The sequence below is a fragment of the Alligator mississippiensis genome, chromosome 2, assembly GCF_030867095.1.
Source record: "Alligator mississippiensis isolate rAllMis1 chromosome 2, rAllMis1, whole genome shotgun sequence".
NCBI lineage: Eukaryota > Metazoa > Chordata > Crocodylia > Alligatoridae > Alligator > Alligator mississippiensis.
In genome coordinates this window covers 299664294-299684207 of record NC_081825.1, presented here as the reverse complement: position 1 = coordinate 299684207, position 19914 = coordinate 299664294, and the positions used below count along the sequence as shown (strand labels likewise).

General features: G+C 44.1%; 1 protein-coding gene across 1 annotated transcript; it reads right to left on the bottom strand.

The window, feature by feature from the left end:
• Positions 1 to 1333: 1333 nt before the first annotated feature.
• On the bottom strand, positions 1334 to 14559 carry GMFB (glia maturation factor beta). The gene is made up of 7 exons (XM_014595123.3): positions 14389 to 14559; positions 12452 to 12548; positions 11553 to 11602; positions 9807 to 9856; positions 8823 to 8905; positions 7270 to 7343; positions 1334 to 5348 (listed from the first exon to the last, which is right to left on the bottom strand). Exons 1-7 carry the CDS (start codon positions 14389 to 14391, stop codon positions 5277 to 5279), a joined length of 429 nt encoding a protein of 142 aa, XP_014450609.1. The 5' UTR covers positions 14392 to 14559; the 3' UTR covers positions 1334 to 5276.
• Positions 14560 to 19914: the final 5355 nt, after the last annotated feature.

Sequence of the window (19914 nt, the reverse complement as noted above, 5' to 3'; positions counted from 1 at the left end):
TGCTTCTGGCTCACCGCCACCTCCAACACCTGTCCCATGCTCCTGTGCCTCCAGCCATCCTGAGCTCCTCTCTGCCTGCAAACCCTTGGTTCTTTGCTATTGTCTCGTCCCCACTGCCTTTTCCCTGATCTCTGCCACTTGCTATTGCCTTATCTCCACTGCCTTTTCCCCTGATCTCTGCCACTGTTATTGCCTTGTCCCCACTGCCTTTTCCCCTGGTCTCTGCCACCTTCTCTTTAGTTACCAAGCCCCCAAGCATAGATACCCCAAACACACACACATTCATACCGTACCATCCAAGTTAAAAACTCACATGTGTATGTGTAGGTGGGTGGTGTGTGTGTGAACTGGTGAATATACACATAAGTATATGTCATCATGTGTATGAGATACGAATTAGTGATCCGTGTATGTGTATTGGGTGTGTGGATATTGACAGTTGATTTTTGTCTAACTTTTGGTGTGTGTAGTGTGTAGGTGCTTGAATTGGTGATAGGTGTGCATGTGCCTAGGCTGGTAATTTTGGATGTGTATGTGCCTGAGTTGGTAGTGTGTGTGCACACCTAGTGGGGGTGTATACACCTAGAGTGTGTGTGCGCACATCTAATTGATTTTTGTATGTGTGTATGTGCAATTGTGCACCACACCCTCCTGTCTAACAGCACAATACTGAAATCCTGAGCATTGGCCTGACCCCACAGGGCAACAGCACTGCCCCTTTTTTCTTGCTCCTCTTGCTGAAGGAGGCCAATAAGCAAAGCAGCACCAGTATTCACAGCCTGCCACTTCCCAGAGAGGAGGAGATTAACTGCTAATAAGAAATATAGTTTGTGCAAATTGCTTGGCTCAGCCTTCCAGCCCACTGTATCTTGGTAACTACAGTAAAAATGCAGGTTACTGAGGCATTACAAAATAACAGCAGAGCTCACAGATTATGCAGCTCTGGTATTTACCAAACTGTACTTCAGGATTCATAAAAACATGTCTTTGTAAAGGACACCACAAATGGAGAGGATGGGAGCCCCACAATGCCCACCTCCTGCAAGAGTGGAGATGAGCCACACGCTCATCAGAATTGTGTTCAGCCTTGACCCAGTGATGACACAAAGAGCATCTAAGTACTTCCCTGATGATCATTTTGGCAGAAACTTCCCGCAGTTTAAGAAGTTGCTGTCTTGGAAGCATAAAAGACATTTTACTGCAAATCTCTCTCTGAGATGCACCTGCTCAGAAAACAAAAAACAGGTGCTGTGACTCATGCAATGGTGCCTTTTATGGTTAGGCCTTCTTACGCAGTTCATTAAGTACTTGAAAACAGGACAGGAAACAGCAATTTATGTATTAACATTTTATTTAAACCAATACAAGCACCATGCTTAGCAAAAGGTTTGGTTTAAAAATAAACATGCAGTATGAACTAGCAGAGACTAAGTAGTGCATGGAAACTGTACCAGTTATGGACATTAACAGTTACATGGAATTGCTAAATTAACAACATTGACCATCAGTATTTCAAGCCTCCTTGATACCCTCCTCTATCTGCAGCATTGGGAACTTATCTTGGCATGTGCTTAAGCAGCACACAGCAGCCTCTCTTTTGTTGCAACGGGCCAAAGCAGCTGAAAATTTCCACTCGTCTCTCATTACACCTTGTTTCTGCAGTAGCTCGAGCGGGATGTTTCAACACACATTTCAGTGTGCACAGAAATTGTGGAGTGAAGATTGAAGGCAATTACTTTACTCTTGCACATTTGACTCAGACCCTTAACATTATTTTAGGATGATTTTTGGGACTAAAGCTGGTTAGTTTTAAGATATAAAAATAGGATTTCAGTGGGAATGTGCAAGACACTCCTTTGCGCGATACACGGAAAGGTGTAAATCCCACCCTTATTGCCATTTTAGTTTATCAAGGGAGGCATACACAGTACTGGAATTACTAGTAAACCACCAAATATCAGCATTTAAACATTTTTATTCAAAAATCCAACAGCATCAGTCCATTTTATGAACTAACAACATGCAAACTCTCATGCTAAATCAATTTGGCCATTTTTTGATTAATGGGATTGCAACCGGGTATCCCTCACCCACTTGCCTTACATATAAAACAGCCAAATTTAATGTTGCAAAAGGGGCTCCCCGTTCTGGAGAGCTTTCAGTCAAGTTTCTGGTCAGGGGCTGTTGCCAAGGCAGGTATTCACTTCTCAGTAACAGAAGCCCATAACAGAAAAAGCTGACTGAGTGAAACCTAGAACTACAATGGCTCCTCCACCTGTGATGATTTAAATACTGTTCTGTCTTCAGCGTCTGAATACTCTTTAGGTGTAAACGTGTTTTTTGGTCAGACAAGAGTCATCATTAGTAGTTAAATTTGCCCATCTGATATAATACGCAAAGTCAGAACTTACTGGCTTTCCGACTACAGGGAAAGGTTTACCGCCTTATGATCTTAAGGGATTGCTGTAATTGCTGTAAAGAAAAAGCAGTTCTAAAGACAGGATTAGGCAGTTAACAACATGGCAGCATTACAAGTCACACCTGTTGTGTGGACTGCATCGAGGTTAGCAATGCCTGCACTGAGTTGTTATGACAGTCCTGAACACTGTCCTTGTAGCCTTTATCATTCGACAGCCAGCAGAAGTATGCGTTAATAGTGTACAAAACCTGTACAGTGCAGAAAGCCACTGGTTTAGAGCGCCTCTAACTACTGCAGTTGCTTCTCTTCTTTCACTGGAGAGTGAAGAAAAGAAACCAAGGAAGCACCCCTAGAGCCATCAGTGCCCCTAGAGCCACCAGTGCTTCTAGGGATTCATGCATCCTATACATCACAAGCATCTTCAGATCACAAAGTCCCACATGATTCGGGGATGCGTACAAGGGTAAGCAAAGGGGCAAAAGATCCTGGGGTGAGGTTGAGGTGGAAGACGGTAGAAGATGAGCCAGCAGGAGGGCCAGAAAGCTGAATGAGGCATAGTGGAACAGTGAAGGAAAGACTGGGAAGACTGAGGGAGAAGCTTGTGGTTCAGGGATACAGGCAGGGGGCAACGGTGCAGAAGACTGGCAGCATCCCATATTAATTTCTCATCACCACTTGAATTAATTGGTATATTAATTTCAGTGAAAGAGAAACTCTTCCCAAAGAGGTCCCTTTTATTGACATAATTTTCAGAAGTCTTATCTATATGTCTGTCAACAGGAGCCGATTCTACTGGCCCATAGCACGCAAGAAAAATCACATTTTTAATTTTTAAAAAAATATATAGTCAGTAAGTTCTCTGTCCAAGAATGAGAAAATGGGTTGTTCCAGTTCAATACGGTAAAACAGGAATCTTAGGGCATGTCTACAGGCCATGATGCAGTGCTATGCAGATGCCAGAAATAGCTTGGGAACTGAAAACCATATGGATACCTTAATCTGGGCACTGGGCCCAGACTAATACAGCTACACTGTTTTCAGTGTCAACCGCATTCAGGATATACTGCTGTGCAGAGACCTGCCATGTAGACCCCACCCTCACTTCCTCCAGTTACAAGATCTTCTAAGAAACACAATAGTTTTGGAGGAAAAAAGCCCAAATCCATATTGTGAATATATGAAGGAGCAATAAAAGTTGAAGTAAACAGTTACTGCCACTGAAGACAAGTGTACGAGCTATGTGCAGATTTCTTGAAAAACACTGCTATGTTGTATTTGCAAGTAAACATGCATTCCTTCCACAAAGGTTTCACAGCATGAAATACTGGCCTCCTAGTTTGAGTCCTGATTCTCCTCATTAGACACAGATTATTAGGGCAGCTGTACTTTAAATAACAGCTATCCCCAACTGGAAGCTGCACTTCAGAAGACACTTATTCAGAAGCACAAACACACCCATATAAGCTGTAAGTGAGACATGGTTACACGAATACCTTTTTGCCACTACATGGGTCAAACAGAATATCCCAGTTCAAACTATTCTACTTTTTTATATAATATATAAAAGACTCTTAAAAAGATGTCAATTATAAAAAGTTAAATACAATTTATATATTAGACTCTTTTGCTGTTTTGCCAAGGAGATGAACCATAACTAAGTGAAGAATGATTCGAGTTATTCAGGCTGGAATGTAATGTTGATCGACAAACAATTAAGAGTCAGGAAACTGTCTTTCATTAAAAAAAAAAAAAACAAAAAAAAACACAGTAGTTACAAATGGCCAAAGTCTCTCACAAAAATAAGACCATTTTGAAGTCAAATGACTCACAAAAATAATGAAAAATAACTGAACCACTGGACTCCCAGGCCTTTGCTAGAGGTGGCAGTCAATTGGAATTTTTTTCTTTGAGGGACGAGGAGGGGAACAGGAACATTTCAAAGGTTTGTTTCATTTTTTTACATGTCAGTCGCACCATGAGGCACTAGGAAACATGTTACTTGGACCCCTTAACAAAAGTCAGTCTTCAAATTTGGAGTAAGTGGCAGTGTAAAATTGTTAGTTTCAAGCTAACGAAGTAAAGGCACACACTATTAACAGGTGTTCGTATGACAAAAGGATGCGAATTAAGAGGTAAATTTATGGACAAAGTCGCCTATGAGAGACACATGGAATGGATGTAACCAGTAGTGTAATTGAGCCCTTGAGTTTATATAGTCTTGGCGAAATTAGGCTATTTTCTATAAGTCCTGGTCAGTCATGATTCTGCCCTGAATTTTAGTTAGACTAACTTATAAGCAGCTGAGATAGTCATTGGAATTACAGAGTCAGTCCTGAAAGCTTGAAAAAAGTTATTAGGACAAAAAGGCTACTTTTTTTTGTAGTACAAATATTCAGATTCAGTTAGTATTAAACACTTCCACAGACTAGTTTGGGAAATTCAAAAGCCATAAAGTCAAAGTTTCATAAGATCAAAACAGGTTGTCATGTACTATTTTCACATATAAACAGTACAGAATATCTGTCAAAAGGGTGTATTTGCAGCTCAGAAAGTTAGTGTCAGCTTCTGAGTTATATCTGTAAATAGCTACAAATTCTGAATGGTAGTAGTAATAGATATCAATCACGAGAGTGCAAAAGAGTCCCTGCATACAAGCATTCCCTCAAGGTACAAATAAGAAAATACTTTGCAAAGTTTTGCTAAGTCAAGGAGACAAACCTTCCCCTCCTTGTAGAAACTTTGCACAAGAGATGTTCTGCAGGAAACTGTTGTAAATACAGTGCATTTAGGCATAAGTATTCATGTCTGGTTCCAGTATTGTCAGGATGGTACATAAATACTTAATACAGAGGTTCTGTTAGTGGAAGTAGCCCAATTTCTCGCGCAGCCATTCTTCAGTTAGGTCTTCTGTATTTCTTATTTCAAACACCTAAACAAAATTGCAAAAAAAATAATCAAGCAGACATTTATATTCTATTACTTGGAAAGGAGAGAGGCATCATGTAACACCTCCAACGATACAATATAGCAGCACTGTAAAAACAGTCACGATGCACAAGGAATTGTGCTCATGTGCTCTTTTCATGTACATTCTTTCAAAGGCAGGTTAACATCCTAGAATAGTGAGGCATAAAACTATGCAGGACCCTAGGTGGCAGCATGTGTTCAAGTTAATTTGTATTACAGATGTCCATAATTTCTGTTTCTGGGTTTCCTACCCTTGTTTGTAATGAAGATACAGTATCTGAACAATACCCAAGAATGCCATTTCAGAGTAATTTAAAATATTATGTTGATATGTAAAGAATTATAATCTGAAACGATATCTCTAGTTTAAAGTTACCATCCACTGCTATAAATTAACGTTGAAGCACTTGGAGTGCATTCCATCCAAATTCTAGTTAAGTGGTAGGAGACACCCACAAAAGTTCAATCACTAAATTATTTTGTTCATCTGGTACTTGAAGGTAGAGGAGAGGTATATAGTCAAATATTAAGCTCACAAACACTGAACTTTTGCAAAAGTTCTTAAAAAAAGAGGTCCTGAACCAGCTGATTAAACCAAAGTACAAAGTATTCCATCACCCTTGTCAATAAAAGTCTAGTAGAAGAGTAATTATTGACCTGATAATGCCATATGCCAAGTCAGGCTGTACTACATTGCTCTAGCTAAGGTCCTTGGGTTTTGCACTAGTGAATTACTACCTTCTTAAAAGGTAGTCAATAGCTCAGTAATTAGTTTTGCCTCAATAGCAAGTGGACAGAGCTCTCTTTAATCCAATGCAAGCAAGATAAGTCTCAAGCAGAGAAGCTGCAAGTTAGAATTATTAGCAGAAAGAGGAAACGCCCTGTATCCTAACAGAAATCAGGATATTTTACTATAATATTCAGTCTAAATTTGAAGTTGTGCCAATTCCAACATAGCTTAAGGACATACGAGGACAGGAAGCCAATGCCAAACGTCAACTAAGAGTAGGGGGATTCAAACAAGAAGTTATTTATGAATAAGTTGCCAATGAAATTACTTTTTGGCTGGCATGAATTGCCTTATTAACCCTTTTCTTAATAATCCCTACATTTTAAGATTCATTATTAGATTGTCCCCTTGTTTCCATTTTGGCATTGTCATCCTCATCTTGCTTTCTAGCCTTGTTGGCCCCATCTCTGAACACCAATTCTTGTGTTCAGTCTGTTGTTTCCTGGACTATTGATTGTAGAGTAAAAAGATGAAACAAGATCAATATTATAGCGTCAAACAGCAAAACGGAAGCCAAGACAATACGCCAAGACCCAGAGAAACAGAGTGAGTCAATTAAGTCAAGTCAGGTGGAAGTCAGTGGGAGAAGGCAAGAGCAGAAGCAAAAAAGAAATGCCTCAGGGAGAGAGCAATTTAGCAAGAAAATATTACATACCCGCCTCCCTATTAGGCACAAGGGGATCAACACCCTGACTACATCTAAAATAGGGCTAGTTTCGGGACAAGAGACAATCATCCCCTCTGATTCGCACCTGGCCATTCTTTCAAAATGCTTTCACATTGGCAAGAGAGGTGTTTGTAAACAAAGAGGGAAAAAAATCACGGGCAGAGCTGGTCTCTGGGCTTTCCCCTCTTACGTGAGAAGTCTGGGCAGTCTTCCAACTGACCAGATGGATGAGCTGTTTGTAGTATGAGCTCCCCCTTGAGCCCAGGAAAGCTCTCACCACTCAGCATCAGGAAAGCAGGCTACAATTTTCAGGCCTGCCTGACTCAGAACCCAAGGATCCTGCTGTATTATGTACCAACAGTAACTTGGCCTCTTTCCTTGGAAAACAGAAAAGTACATTTCTTTCAGTTGATCGGTAAGTTGTACCTTGGTGAGTTCAGCTGTTTGTACAAGTTTATTCTTGCTTCCAGCATACATCATCTGTTGCTCAGGCTTACACCCTGTAGTGGGGGGAGGGACAGAAAAGAGAGGAGAGGAAAGCAAAGCCATATTTAACAGACATTTTTTACTACAATCCTTTAATACTACAAAGTTTACACTTTCAACAGAATGCAGGAATCTCTGCCTGGCAGAGACCTGTTCCTTTTGAAGCATCAAAGGGAAACTAAGAAAAAAAAATACTATATCAGTATTTATGAAGTTATAACAAGTGAGGCTGAAGTGGCAGCCTCATCAACAGGCATCTGTACTTCTGCTTAATGCTGAACTGAAAGAATACAAGATATCGACCTATGCCACTGTGGAGCTTCTTTATAGTGCAATTCAAACTGCATAGCCAGCAAAGCAGAAATCTGAATCTGCTACATTATAAAGAAGTGCTGATCCACTGGAAACCAAATTTGCCTTTGCTACCTTTTCTGAAGGACTCATCTTCCCAAAAAGCACAGAAGTAGTTTGCAATGAAGCCTGTTATCTGTCTGGATCTAACCAATGCTGCTTTCAAAATATTTACTTTCAGGGCAAAGCAAAGAAATATTCAACTGCCACGGAAAAATATGTATCATCTTATTGAACTTAGTAAGCTATTTTCTAGAAAAGATTACTTTGGGAAATTTCTGTAGCTTTAAAATCAGACTGCTTCACTGGGAAGTAGGGATAGAAAGGGGGTGGGGACAGGACATTGAGGCAGTCTTCAAGATAGCAGCGGTTATTTATGTAACTATTTGAAGGTCTTTCATGAAGTATCTTACTGCTGTTCAGATTCTCAGACAGCAGAGCCTTCTCAGCACTACTGTAAGCATGGCTTATGACTTCTGCTACCAAAAGTCACTATCAAGCACAGAGAAAGATCTTTTATGCTAAACTCTTCCACCCACCTGGCTAGTCTAAGTCTGCAGAGTAATTTAGGGTAAAATAATATAATCAGCTTATCTCCTAGGACCTAGAGGATAACAACGTAATCCAATAATCCTAAAAGCTGCCCTCGTACTATTCACAACCTGCAGCCCAATACCAAAGCACTAATTTGTCTCTACATATTAAAAGAGCTCAGAGCAAGACAGAAGTGCATTGGCTTTGCATGCTCCTATCCCAGATGTTACTCTACTCCTCATGCCAGTGAAGGCAGCCTTAGAGTTGCTCCAACAAACTCCAGAATTACAATAGTTTTTTTTTTGACAGCTGGGAATAGCTGAGACACACAAGTGTCTTACAGACCTCTGCTACAGGGTATAATGTAAAGCCCTCTTCATGCTTGACAGGGTCTTCCCTCTAGTAACTCCTTGAAGATCACACACGTTACTTTGCAGAGCCTTCATGCCAGGGTTGGCAGATAATGGGCCACTTTGAAGAACTGGGCCTACATGTGAAAAGCCTGAGTCTTCAGAAGAGCAAGATGAAACTGCTTAATACTTCCTTAGAGATAAAGGACTTCCACATTTATAATCACACAGCATCATGAATGATAGCTGCTCACTCACCAACAGGACTGGAGAAGATGAAACACAGTGGATAAGAAACTCTTCCATCCTCGTGCTCATACTTGTAGCTATACACAATGAATGTTTTTATAAGGTTAAAGAAACTTAAGAAAGCAAAGATCTGAGAGCATCATCCTCAAAGTTAGCAACATTTATATAAATAAAAATGAGTTGCTTAAACATGAAGATGAGACCTAGATGAGATGGAGATGGCTAAATTCTATTTCTTAATTCCAATTTAGGTTTCACCTGCTGTAGGACCTTACTTCTTCTATCCCAGGGGGTGTCAACTGGGGGCATGCGGACCCTTGGGGGTACTTGGGAAGGCCCCAGGGGGTATGTGGCAGCAACGCAGAGAAGAGGAGGTACTTGGGAAATGCGCCACCCCACATTGCTGCTGCCTGCCACATTGCAGTACCCTCCTGCAGGGAGATGCAATATGCCTAGTGGGCAGGGTCTTCCCTCGCTCACTTGAGTGCAACTCCCCCTGCAGTTGGGAAGTCAATGGAAGATGTAATCAAGCAACTGTGGGTAAATTAGACCCTGGGTGTTTTGCAACAGAAATTGAGAGTAGATTCACAGCAGTTTACATTAATAAACTGAAGGCCTAGAGCAGATCAACTGTTCTGTCTGCATACAGAAAGATGTACCACCAACATATTTATTAAAAAATGGACATTTTACTTTACACAAACTAAAAATAAATATCAAACTAGCAATTATACTATAATTCTGTAAAAGTAAGGGAGTCTTAAAGACTTTACTAGATCATTGTACAAATAAATCTGTGTTAAGTAGGGGATATGAATGCAAGGTACATATGCAAGTGTGAGAATCACTATTGAACTGGCATGTGGAGAATTACTGTAACAGAATCTCACAGTACACAAACAATTTTTTTAAGAAATGGTTGAAAACTTCAATATATTTTAGACATCATTCTTCAATGAAGAAGATTTAATGCTAGCAACAGAAGAAGGATATCGAGGTTGTCGCTCAGGTAGCTCATCTTTTAGTTCATCAGGAGAAATACCCTGGCAATATTGGAAACATAAGCAATATTTAACCAAGTGAATAAAAGTTACAGCACCAAGGATGAAAAACTACTGTAAAAATGAAGTGACACGGGTAGTTTAACTGAAGACAATATTGCACAAAATTATTAAAGCATCTTTGGAAAAAAATGTCCAGTAAGATTTGGAATAACCAGCAATATGAACAGCACTCTTGAAATGTCACACTTTGTTTTTGTTCATGAGAGACCAGTTTTTGGGCCAGTGAACAGTAAGGTCTATTAAAATAGCCAATACCTCCCTCTCCAAAATATTACAGCAAATTTCAATGTGCTGGGAGTGAAGGGAAGTTACTTCAAGTCACTTTATTGGTTTTTTTTCATAGTAGGTAGGGTCGGAAGGGACCTGAGCAGATCATTAAGTCCGATCCCCTGCCGTGGCAGGAAAGAGCACTGGGGTCAAACACCCCCAACAAGGTGTTCATCCAGCCTCCTCTTAGAGACCCCCAGGGTAGGAGCCAGCACCACTTCTCTCGGAAGTTGGTTCCAGATCCTAGCTGCCCTGACAGTGAAGTAGCGCCTCCTGATGTCTAGTCTGAATCTACCCTCTGCCAGCTTGTGACCATTATTTCTAATCACTCCTGGTAGTGCTCAGGGGAACAGGGACTCCCCCAATGCCTGCTGGTCCCCCCTGACCAGTTTGCAAACTGGTCCCCCACCAGTTCCCAGCCACTAGATCCCTTCTCAGCCTTCTCTTGTGGAGGCTGAACAGGTTCAGGTCCCTTAACCTTTCCTCGTAGGGCCTGCCCTGCTGCCCCCGGTCATGCGGGTGGCCCTCCTCTGGACCCTCTCCATGTTGGCCACATCCCTTCTGAAGTATGGCGCCCAGAACTGGACGCAGTACTCCAACTGGAGCCGGACCAGTGCCTTATAGAGGGGGAGGATCACCTCCTTGGACCTGCTTGAGATGCACCTGTGGATGCATGACAAGGTGCGGTTGGCCTTCCTGACCGCGGCCCCACATTGGCAGCCCATGTTCATTTTGGGATCAATAACGACTCCAAGATCCCTTTCTGCCCCTGCACTGATAAGAAGGGAGTTCCCCAGCCTGTAGGTCTGCTGCTGGTTCTTCCTCCCCAGGTGCAGCACCTTGTACTTGTCAGTGTTGAAACCCATCCTGTTCTCATCCGCCCACCCCTGTAACCTGTCTAGGTCTGATTGCAGACCGTTTCTCCCTTCTAACATGCCCACTTCTCCCCACATCTTAGTGTTGTCTGTGAATTTTCCCGCTGCACATCACAAAAGGCTACCTGTTGGACTGAACCCAATATATTTAAGATCTGCAGAGGATTGAGGGGCCTAACTTCTAATTGCTGGCACATCAATTTAGTCTGTAGCACGCAGATCAGCAAAAATCCCTCCACAAAGGCAAGAGCTTCCAAGCGATGCCTTCTGGTTTACAATATAATTTCATTAACAAATTTCAATTTCTTAAGCCATTTTACTTGGCTAATTAACACAACTCAATTGCTTCTTTACAGCTACACCATTAATAAACATTTAAGCTTTACATGCAGCGACCATGCGTTTGAAATAATGCTAGTGACCCAAATGAGATGAAGATTTAAGAACAAATTTGAAACTAGAGGCAAGCACCTGAGGCAGCAATACATGGCAGGCTGAAGATATTCTTATTTACAATTCATGAAAAAACAAACCTCATGCTCCTCATCCAGTACCACCAGCTGCTTATCCTTGTCAATCTTCACTGTAAGAAACACACAACACAGGTGAACAACTTTCCATAAAAGACTTCTCTACATACACCTTGCTTGTTTATTTGAAGGCTAAAACTAGTAACCTGGGGGGGGGGGGAAAAAAAAAAAAAAATGAGCATAAAATTCTTCAGCAGTTTCCTGCCTCTTCCCCTACCTCCCACTGCACTAATATGCTTTTCTCCTCCGGCACTGCCAGCCTACCCCAACCAGGACAGGAAAGACGTGCTTGAGTGTGGCTCCTTAGATCACTCAGCCATGCTGACAGCACAAGTCATGATGAGTCACTGAAGTCATGCCAAAGTACTTAACTATGTGTGCACGGGAGCAGCATGGGCAGCAGCAGAGGGTTGTGCCCCTCGCTGCTGCCCCTGCCTGCAGGGGAAGTGTGGCAGGGCAGTGGGGAGCTGGGAGCAAACAGCTTTCTGTGCCCCCCGCTGTGCCCTGCCATGCCAGGTTCTAATGCTGCTTTGCAGAAGCGGCGAGAGCAGCACAGCGGGGAGCACTGCCAGTACGTGCTGACTCCCCAGAGTCCGGGCAGACAGGCAGCAGATGTTTGAAGCTAGCCCAGGTTCTGGGTAGCTGCTGATAACCACGGAGTCCAGGCTGCTTGCAGCAGGGCTTCCATGGGAGCAGCCTGGGCTCCATGGCTATCAGCAGCTACCCCAGAGCCAACACATGCCGAGGAAAATGTCCTCGCGTGCCATGCTCAGTATGTGTGCCGGAGCTTGCCAACCCCTGTACTAGAAGCACAGTCTGTCATCCTGCTGCAGCAGGTCAAGATGATCAAAGAGACTTCTTGTAAGACCTTGTAACTTTCGTTGCCAGTGATTTTAGCTTACTTATAATGGCAGCATTGTTGGTTTCCCTGCGAAACCGGAATCTCCTCAACTTCTCCACCAGGTCTTCAGCAACATCACAAACAACGAGGGATTCACTCTACATAGGAAGAGGGAAAAAAAGAAAAGAAAAGAATTGTTTCAATTTTAATCTCAACTCCACTAAAACAATGAGAACAACACGCATGCCATCCAGATGTAGATATGTGTCAAGCCCTGTGAAAGCAGACTTCCGTTATACAAAAACAGAACTCATCTCATTTTTTAGAAGGTCACGCTGACGCTTAACTAATCAGAAACGTGTCAGTTATAGATAGTTATATATTCTCAATTCCTAAAGTCAGAATGTTATTTCTAAGTCCTAGGACTTACAACACAATTAGTTTCTGAAAACCGTCTGTCAAAACACTGCAAATCGGAACCAATTTTCTCATAAGAAAATGTTGTAACTGTGGGATTGGTTTCTGAACCAAGGCTTGATACCGTATTTTCACCAAAAATAACCCAAAATTTTGTACTCGATCAATTATAGATGAGTAATATAGCTACATTAATGTATTTATATTGTAAACAGCAATCGCATTGATTTGGAAGGACTTCTCTGAGGTGACTGGCTGAACTTCTTGAAGGACTCTCGGTTGGATTTTTGGACAGGTTTTTGGCTGGAGTCGTCTCAGGGGTCCCGGCTGCAGGTTTTTCTGCAGTGTTGTTTGCTTTCTTAAAGAAAGTGTCCAAGGAAGTTTGGACAGATGTTCTCCAGGAAGATGAGCGACACAGCGAACTTGTTCTCTGGCGTGATGTCGTGTTGGATCAAGCGTCGTAAAGTTGAAACTGACGTCAGAAAGTTGAAACAGGGCGTCCATTTAGAAACGCTGTAAGCGCGAAATGTTGTAAGTCGACGACTACCCGTACGTGTATTTTACCAAGTGTCCCTATGCCTGTAACTTAGTGATGAAGGCAGAGCTTCAAGTCTTGTTGCAAGTCTGGTCCTGAAATGAGATGGCTTCATAAACCTTGCGTTGCATTTGCTATTGTGTACTCTGACCGTTTAGAGCAGCAGGAACTAGTATTGCAACCGGAGGCAGCAGCGTCACGTATTCAGATTTATACCCAAAAAGGGCTCGAAATTAGAGGTGTTAAACACAAAAGTACCGCTTCGAACTTTCAAACGTTACCCACGTGGGGAGCATCTAACAAGACGTACGAGTCAGGTAACGCACGCTTACGCTTCAGACTAATTTAAAATCAACACACAGTAATTTAAAATTTAAAATCCCCCCCCCCCCGACCTCTTTACTATTCCTCCCCCCAGGAAGGGCGAACACCAACTGCAGACGCTTCCTCAGCCGGACCAGGGGGGTTTAAACCAAAAAGCTGGCTCAGAAAATGCTTCCCAACTAATTTAAGGTGGTGCAATAAAAGAGATCAGGGTCACCCAAAGCGCCTCGTCTGCCCCACACGCTCGCTCTCGCTTTCCCTTTTGTTCATGTTTGTTTTCGAAGCCGTTATTTGGAGGCATCTAACACGAGCGCCGGCGGAGACGGTCCCGCAGCCGGCGGAGGGGAGGAGCGATCAGCGACGGTCTAGCAGGGGTGGACGAGCGGTCCCTTCCAACCCGAACTGAACTACGCGGCCCCGCAGACGCTCTGCACCAAAAATGTTCATTTTTAACCTACACAAACCAATCTGTATCTGCATAAAACGATTGGGGGAGGGGGGGGTGTTCCTGTACACACTCATTCAAAGGCGGGGAAGGAATTTCCCACTTTTTCCCGTTTGAAAGCAGGGCCCGTGTGGCTGGTTTGCTCCTCGCCTTGGCGTGGAGGGCCGCCCTCCTCCAGCACCCCCTGCCCGCCTTTCTCCGCCGCGGGAAGACAGCAGCCGTGGCCCCGCTGCTCCGCGCCCGCCCCTTGGCAGGACCGCGACCCCCCGCCGCTCACCATCGTGCCCCGGCCGCGCCGCTGCCCTCGCGCTGTGACACCGACCACCGACCCCTCCTCACGGCGGCCGGCCCCCACTGCGCCTGCGCCGCCACCTCCCCAGCCAATCAGAGCATCGCCCCGCTACAGGGCGCGAGAGGGGTCAAAACGCGGCCCTCGCGGGACGTGTATGCAAGGGGGGACGGGGGGTGGGGCACAGGTCTCGAGCCAATCAGAGGCGTCGGTTGAGTTGGCACTACGGAGAGCGGGAGGGGGTCCTAAAGCTGTCCGGCGGATGTGTACAAGAGGGAGAAGAGGGGGCGGGGCATAGGTCTCGAGCCAATCAATCAGAGGCGCCGGCTGAGCTGGCCTCGGGCTACGGCCAGAGGGAGGGGTCATGATTCTTCCCTGAGCATGTATGGGGAGGCGGGGCATGAGCCTCGAGCCAATCAGAGGCGTCGGTTGAGCTGGCACTACGGGGAGCGAGATGGGTCACTCCGCTGAACTCACGGGAGGTGTATGCGAGGGAGCGGGGTGGTGCATAGGTCTCAAGCCAATCAGAGGTGCCGGCTGAGCTGGCCTCGGGCTACGGGAACCGGGAGGGGTCATGTTATTTCCCCGCGGATGGCACGGACTGAGCCGGGGGAGGGGGCACAAGCCTCGAGCCAATCAGAGGTGCGGGCCCGCGCTGCCCAGCTTCCACGGGGCGTGATTGGTCGCGCCCTGCCGCGCGCGGGCTGTGAGATGTACGACGTCAGCAGACACTGCGTGACGTCAGCATGTCCGAATCTTGTTCTTAAAAGTCTACGCTTTGGGACCGTGAAAAACATAGCTCTTTAATATAACTCATAAGATCATTGGGTCCAGCCCCCGAAGTTATTAACTTTGCAGACAATTGCAAATTGCTGGTAGTTGCAAGCACTTTGGGAGGTGGGATTAATGTTCAAAATGATGTTGACAATCTGGAGAAATCTTTGGGGGAAAAAGAAGTTGCAATTCATTACAGATAATGGCAAAGTACTTCCCATAGATAGGAATAATAAATAGCACAAGAAGAAGATGGGGAACCACCGGCTAGCAGCAGTTTTTCAGGAAAGGATCTGGGGATTATGGAGAATTGCAAATTGAATGGGAGAGAATAATTCACACATTTACAAAGAGAGCCAGTGCTGTACTGGGACGTATAAAAAGGAGCGTTGTATATAAGATGTATTGAGTAATCCTTCAACTACCCAACGGGAGTGCTGGGTGTAGCCTTGGGCGCCCTGCTGCAAGAAAGATGCGCACCAGCTGGAGAGAGGACAGTACAAGGGACCGGACGTCTGAAAAACGTGGCCTGTGTGGAAAGATTGAATGAGGGAAAGGATGGGGTCTGTTTAGAGAAAAGAAGGCTGAGGGGAGACCTGATCGAATATGCAAAGAGGAAGGTAATTAAATTGTTCCCCCGTCCACCGGGGATAAGAGGACGAGTAATTGGCTTCAATTTCAGCAAGGGCGTTCTAGGTTAGCCATCAGGAAAACACTGCTGACTAAAAGGATGGTCAAGCCCTGGACTAAATTGCTGGGAGAGGTTGTGGCATATCCATCATTGGAGGGTTTTATGAACAGATTAGATCAATGTCTGTCAGAAAAAGTTGCGGCTGATCTGCCTCGGGGCAGGGGAATGGACTAGGTGACCCCTCAAGGTCCCTTCCAGCCCTGTTTTCCACGATCAACACTGTCACAACATCCCCGTGGTCTGTACAGGCCACGGGTCCCTGGCCAATTGCTGCGGTTTTAAAATAACATCCGCTTCTCTCTCCTAAAGTTTGCTTCTTTCCCCTGCCGCTGTGGGAAACATCAGCATAAACAGGGAGAAGTTTCATAGACATAGACGTTAGGGCTGAAAGGGACCTCGGAAGATCATCGAGTCCAGCTCAGGAGAAAAATTAAATTTCAAGCACGCTTCTGTAAAATGCATATGAATGTAGGAAGCAAATGGATAAAGAGATTTTTTTCCCCCCTCACTCTCATTCAGCTTCAGTGACCTGGGGTACAGTAGTAACAATACACAAAAACGACCATATTGTGATTTTTTCCAAAATGGCTAATGTCCTTTTTAAATGCACAAAAGGCTGGGTGTGTTCATGCAAGCCCCTATCCTGCAAGGGGCTTTCCCTGTGTACAGCCCCATTGCCTTAAATGGTACAGAGCTCTGCTCAGGACTTACTGCATAACCGTAGCCTTAATAATGTCAATTAATATTTAGTTCTCATTACTGGAAATACAACTAGAATTGTACCATGAGACTGTCAGACACTGCGTGTCCAGCGTTGCGGGGAAAAGAAATCACCAAAGTAAGAGTTGCTTGAATTTCTAGACGCATTTCATTTCTCATATTAAAATAATCTTTTCGTCTAAGATCTGAAAGGAAGGCAAGAGGCTCTAAAGTGAATCCCAATTCCTTGCTACATTTATCTGAATCAAGCAAATCTTTTAAATTTATAGCTCTGCAAGGGACACTGAAAAGGCAAACTCTGTTTTTCTCAGATTACAGTCCAACTCCAGCATACGAGATGATGAACATAGATGCCACTAAGTGGAAACTATCAAAATGACAGATCTTGAGGCCTGCTTATCTACTGAATAAATAAGTATGAATGTATACAAAGTACATCCATAAAGCCAGAAGAGAGAGCTGGGGCGGAGATATAGTCTGACATCCAAAGTACAGCAGATATTTTCAAATGTATTATTGTTAGTCTAAGTATTTTCTCATGTGACCTTTTATATAAGTCTCAACTAATTCTGGAAATGGGGCAGCATTAGGCATAAACAAAACCCTAATATGAGCATTAAGCACTAGGAATGCTTGTTCTCCATATAAGGTTGCCGGTGGATTTCTCTCTTTATGATATTGTCAAAAGTTGGCCTGTTTCATGTAGCTGGAAACTTAATCTCGCTACAGCAAGGGGATGCCAAGTATCTTAGAAATCGTACAATTTTGAGTAGTAAAAGTCATTGTCTTGCCTTGTTTTATATGATACAGTGAAAGCATATATGTGAAGACTAATGACCTCAGACACTACATCAAATTGATTACATTAATTGCTTAAAATGTCAAAGCTATAACATAAAATTGCAGTCTTTCAGCAAGAGCATGAGTCAACATAACAAAACTGTGTTCTGTCAAACAACTAGTTAAAAATCTAAACATCACCTTCAGAAAAGGAAAAAAAAGCAAGTTTACTGGATCCTCACATCAAGAGATTTGTTTGTGAGTATAATGCATATATAGGTGCAACTGCTTCAATATATAAGGAGTGTTTTAATAGTATGCAATAGGAAGTTTATATATTCAAAAATCATGTTCAATCAAAAGGGTACAGTTTGGAAGCAAAAGTTTGTGGGGAGTTTTTTCCTGGAGTACAGCATTACAGAAATAGCTAGGTCCAAACATTAGGAAAGGAGATGATTTTAGTGTAAGGATAAGTATCCTGTACCATCTCATGATCTTAGGATTTCAATGTTGTGTTGAATAGATGTATCATGTTGAATAGATTTAAATGTTATGTTGAATAGATTGAACAATAATGATGTCCTGATGTCTACTTATTTGAAGGAAAATCTTTGTTACTTATTTTCTCTGGGAGGCCAGACATACTTTTTGCTCTTAATACCTATATGGAATACTTTTGATCTAATTTGTAGGATCAGTTTTTCCTAAAGTATTATAGGGAAAAAACCAAGGGATTAATCTCCCTCCATCTCTGGAGTTAGAGACATGGAATGATTTACTTCGATCACATGCAAAATGATTTTGATAACCGAGGCACCTTACCATATGATCCTTATCTACATGACAGCACTATTTGTCTGCTGCTTTGTTCCAGTCACGCAAAGGCCCAGGGTGAAATATCAGGGTGCTGAGCAGGATGAAGCTGCATTGGTTGAGTTGCTGTAGGGACCGAGAATTGGGTTTCAGCAGAGTTGTGTTACAGGTAAGGACGAAGGTTCATTGGCAGATCAGTACCAAGTGTAGGACTGCATTGAAACGGCAGGGATGAGGTAGGTGGGGATAGATACCTGCTGGCAGGGCTGGGGTTTGCACTGGGATAGCTGCAATGCTATGTTAATAGTCTGAATGCTACTCAGGCCTATAACATTAAAAAACACTGGAAAAGAAGTTTACTGTGAGAGTTTCCTTTTATATGTATTGCTGCAGCATCACAGCAGCTCATGGAGGATTACCCTGGTTTAGGGGGATTTTCCAGTAGCATAACAGCCCCAGCCTCGCGGCAGGCACAGCTGCTGCCCTCCAGCAACCCTCAAGTACTGAAATAGGCTTTCACATGGCATTAGGGCTAGGTGGGACAGTGCTGCTTTGAGCCAAGCCTGTTCTATGCCTCACCAAGCATCTAGGCCCTACCCATTGGGTGCGAGGACAAGAGGCATAAAGGTACCATGTGGTCACATCTCTCACCATCATTTTTTCTTTGTGCCAGGCATAACTCAGACCGAGGCACAGACTGAGCCCAGTGCATATCAGAGCATAACATCCTCCAAACAAGTCTCAACCCCACTCTCTGTTTAACCTCTGTGGAACACGTGGTTATCCGCAGAACAACTGCTGACCACCATGGGAACCCACACTGTTGTTAAGTCTATTTATGCCAGGGATGGGCAATTATTTCAGGCAGAGGGCTGCTTGACAGGCAGCCAGGGACAGATAAATATTAATTTTCTAAAAATTTTAGGGGCCCAGTGGGCCAGATAGGATGGGCTGGCGGGCCGCATCTGGCCCACGGGTTGCTTTTTGCCCACTTTTGATTTATGCTCTTCCCTATTTGCCTCTCCGTCCCCCACGTCCTCTGCAGATCTACACCACTAGCCTTAAACCATCTCCTCCTCTCTCCATTTACACTCTCCCGAGCTTTTTCACACCCCCACAGGCTCCAATAGACCTCTTCTGAGCTTCCCTGCTCCACCCTGCCTTCCCATATCCTGTGTGGCCAAATCCCACATGCTGCCAAAGACCTCAGCTGGCCGCTTCTGCATGCAGCCGTCAGCATGGGCATGCACCTATTTTACAGACACCCCCAGCACTTGCCCTTTCTGCTACCAGAGAGAGACCCTGGCGCAAGCCTACCTTGAGCACACCAGGTTGCAACCTCTTTTCTGCCCCCACCAGAACCCCCTGCTGAAGCTCTTCGCTGCATTTCTCCCTGCACCTTTTCTTTTATGCATTCTCCTTCCATGCCTCACCAAGCCCTGGGACCTCCTGGTCCTCTTCCTCCTGGCACTCGCCAAGCTGGCCATCTACCTGACCAGGGCAAGTGTGAGGTTGTCTTCCCGTCACTCCTCTGCTCACATCTCCAGGCAGCGTTTCACCGGTTGACGCCCTCAGCTCATTCAGCAGGCGCTGGGGCATAGTGTCCCCTTGTTATGAACCCGTGACGTCATTCCCGTCCCTGTTTTCTTTGCTTTTTGTCCCTTTGACGTGCCTGTTGTGACCTCTCTTATTAGGGGAGGCTTATACTTTCCTAGCGGGCTCCTGGAATGGCACGT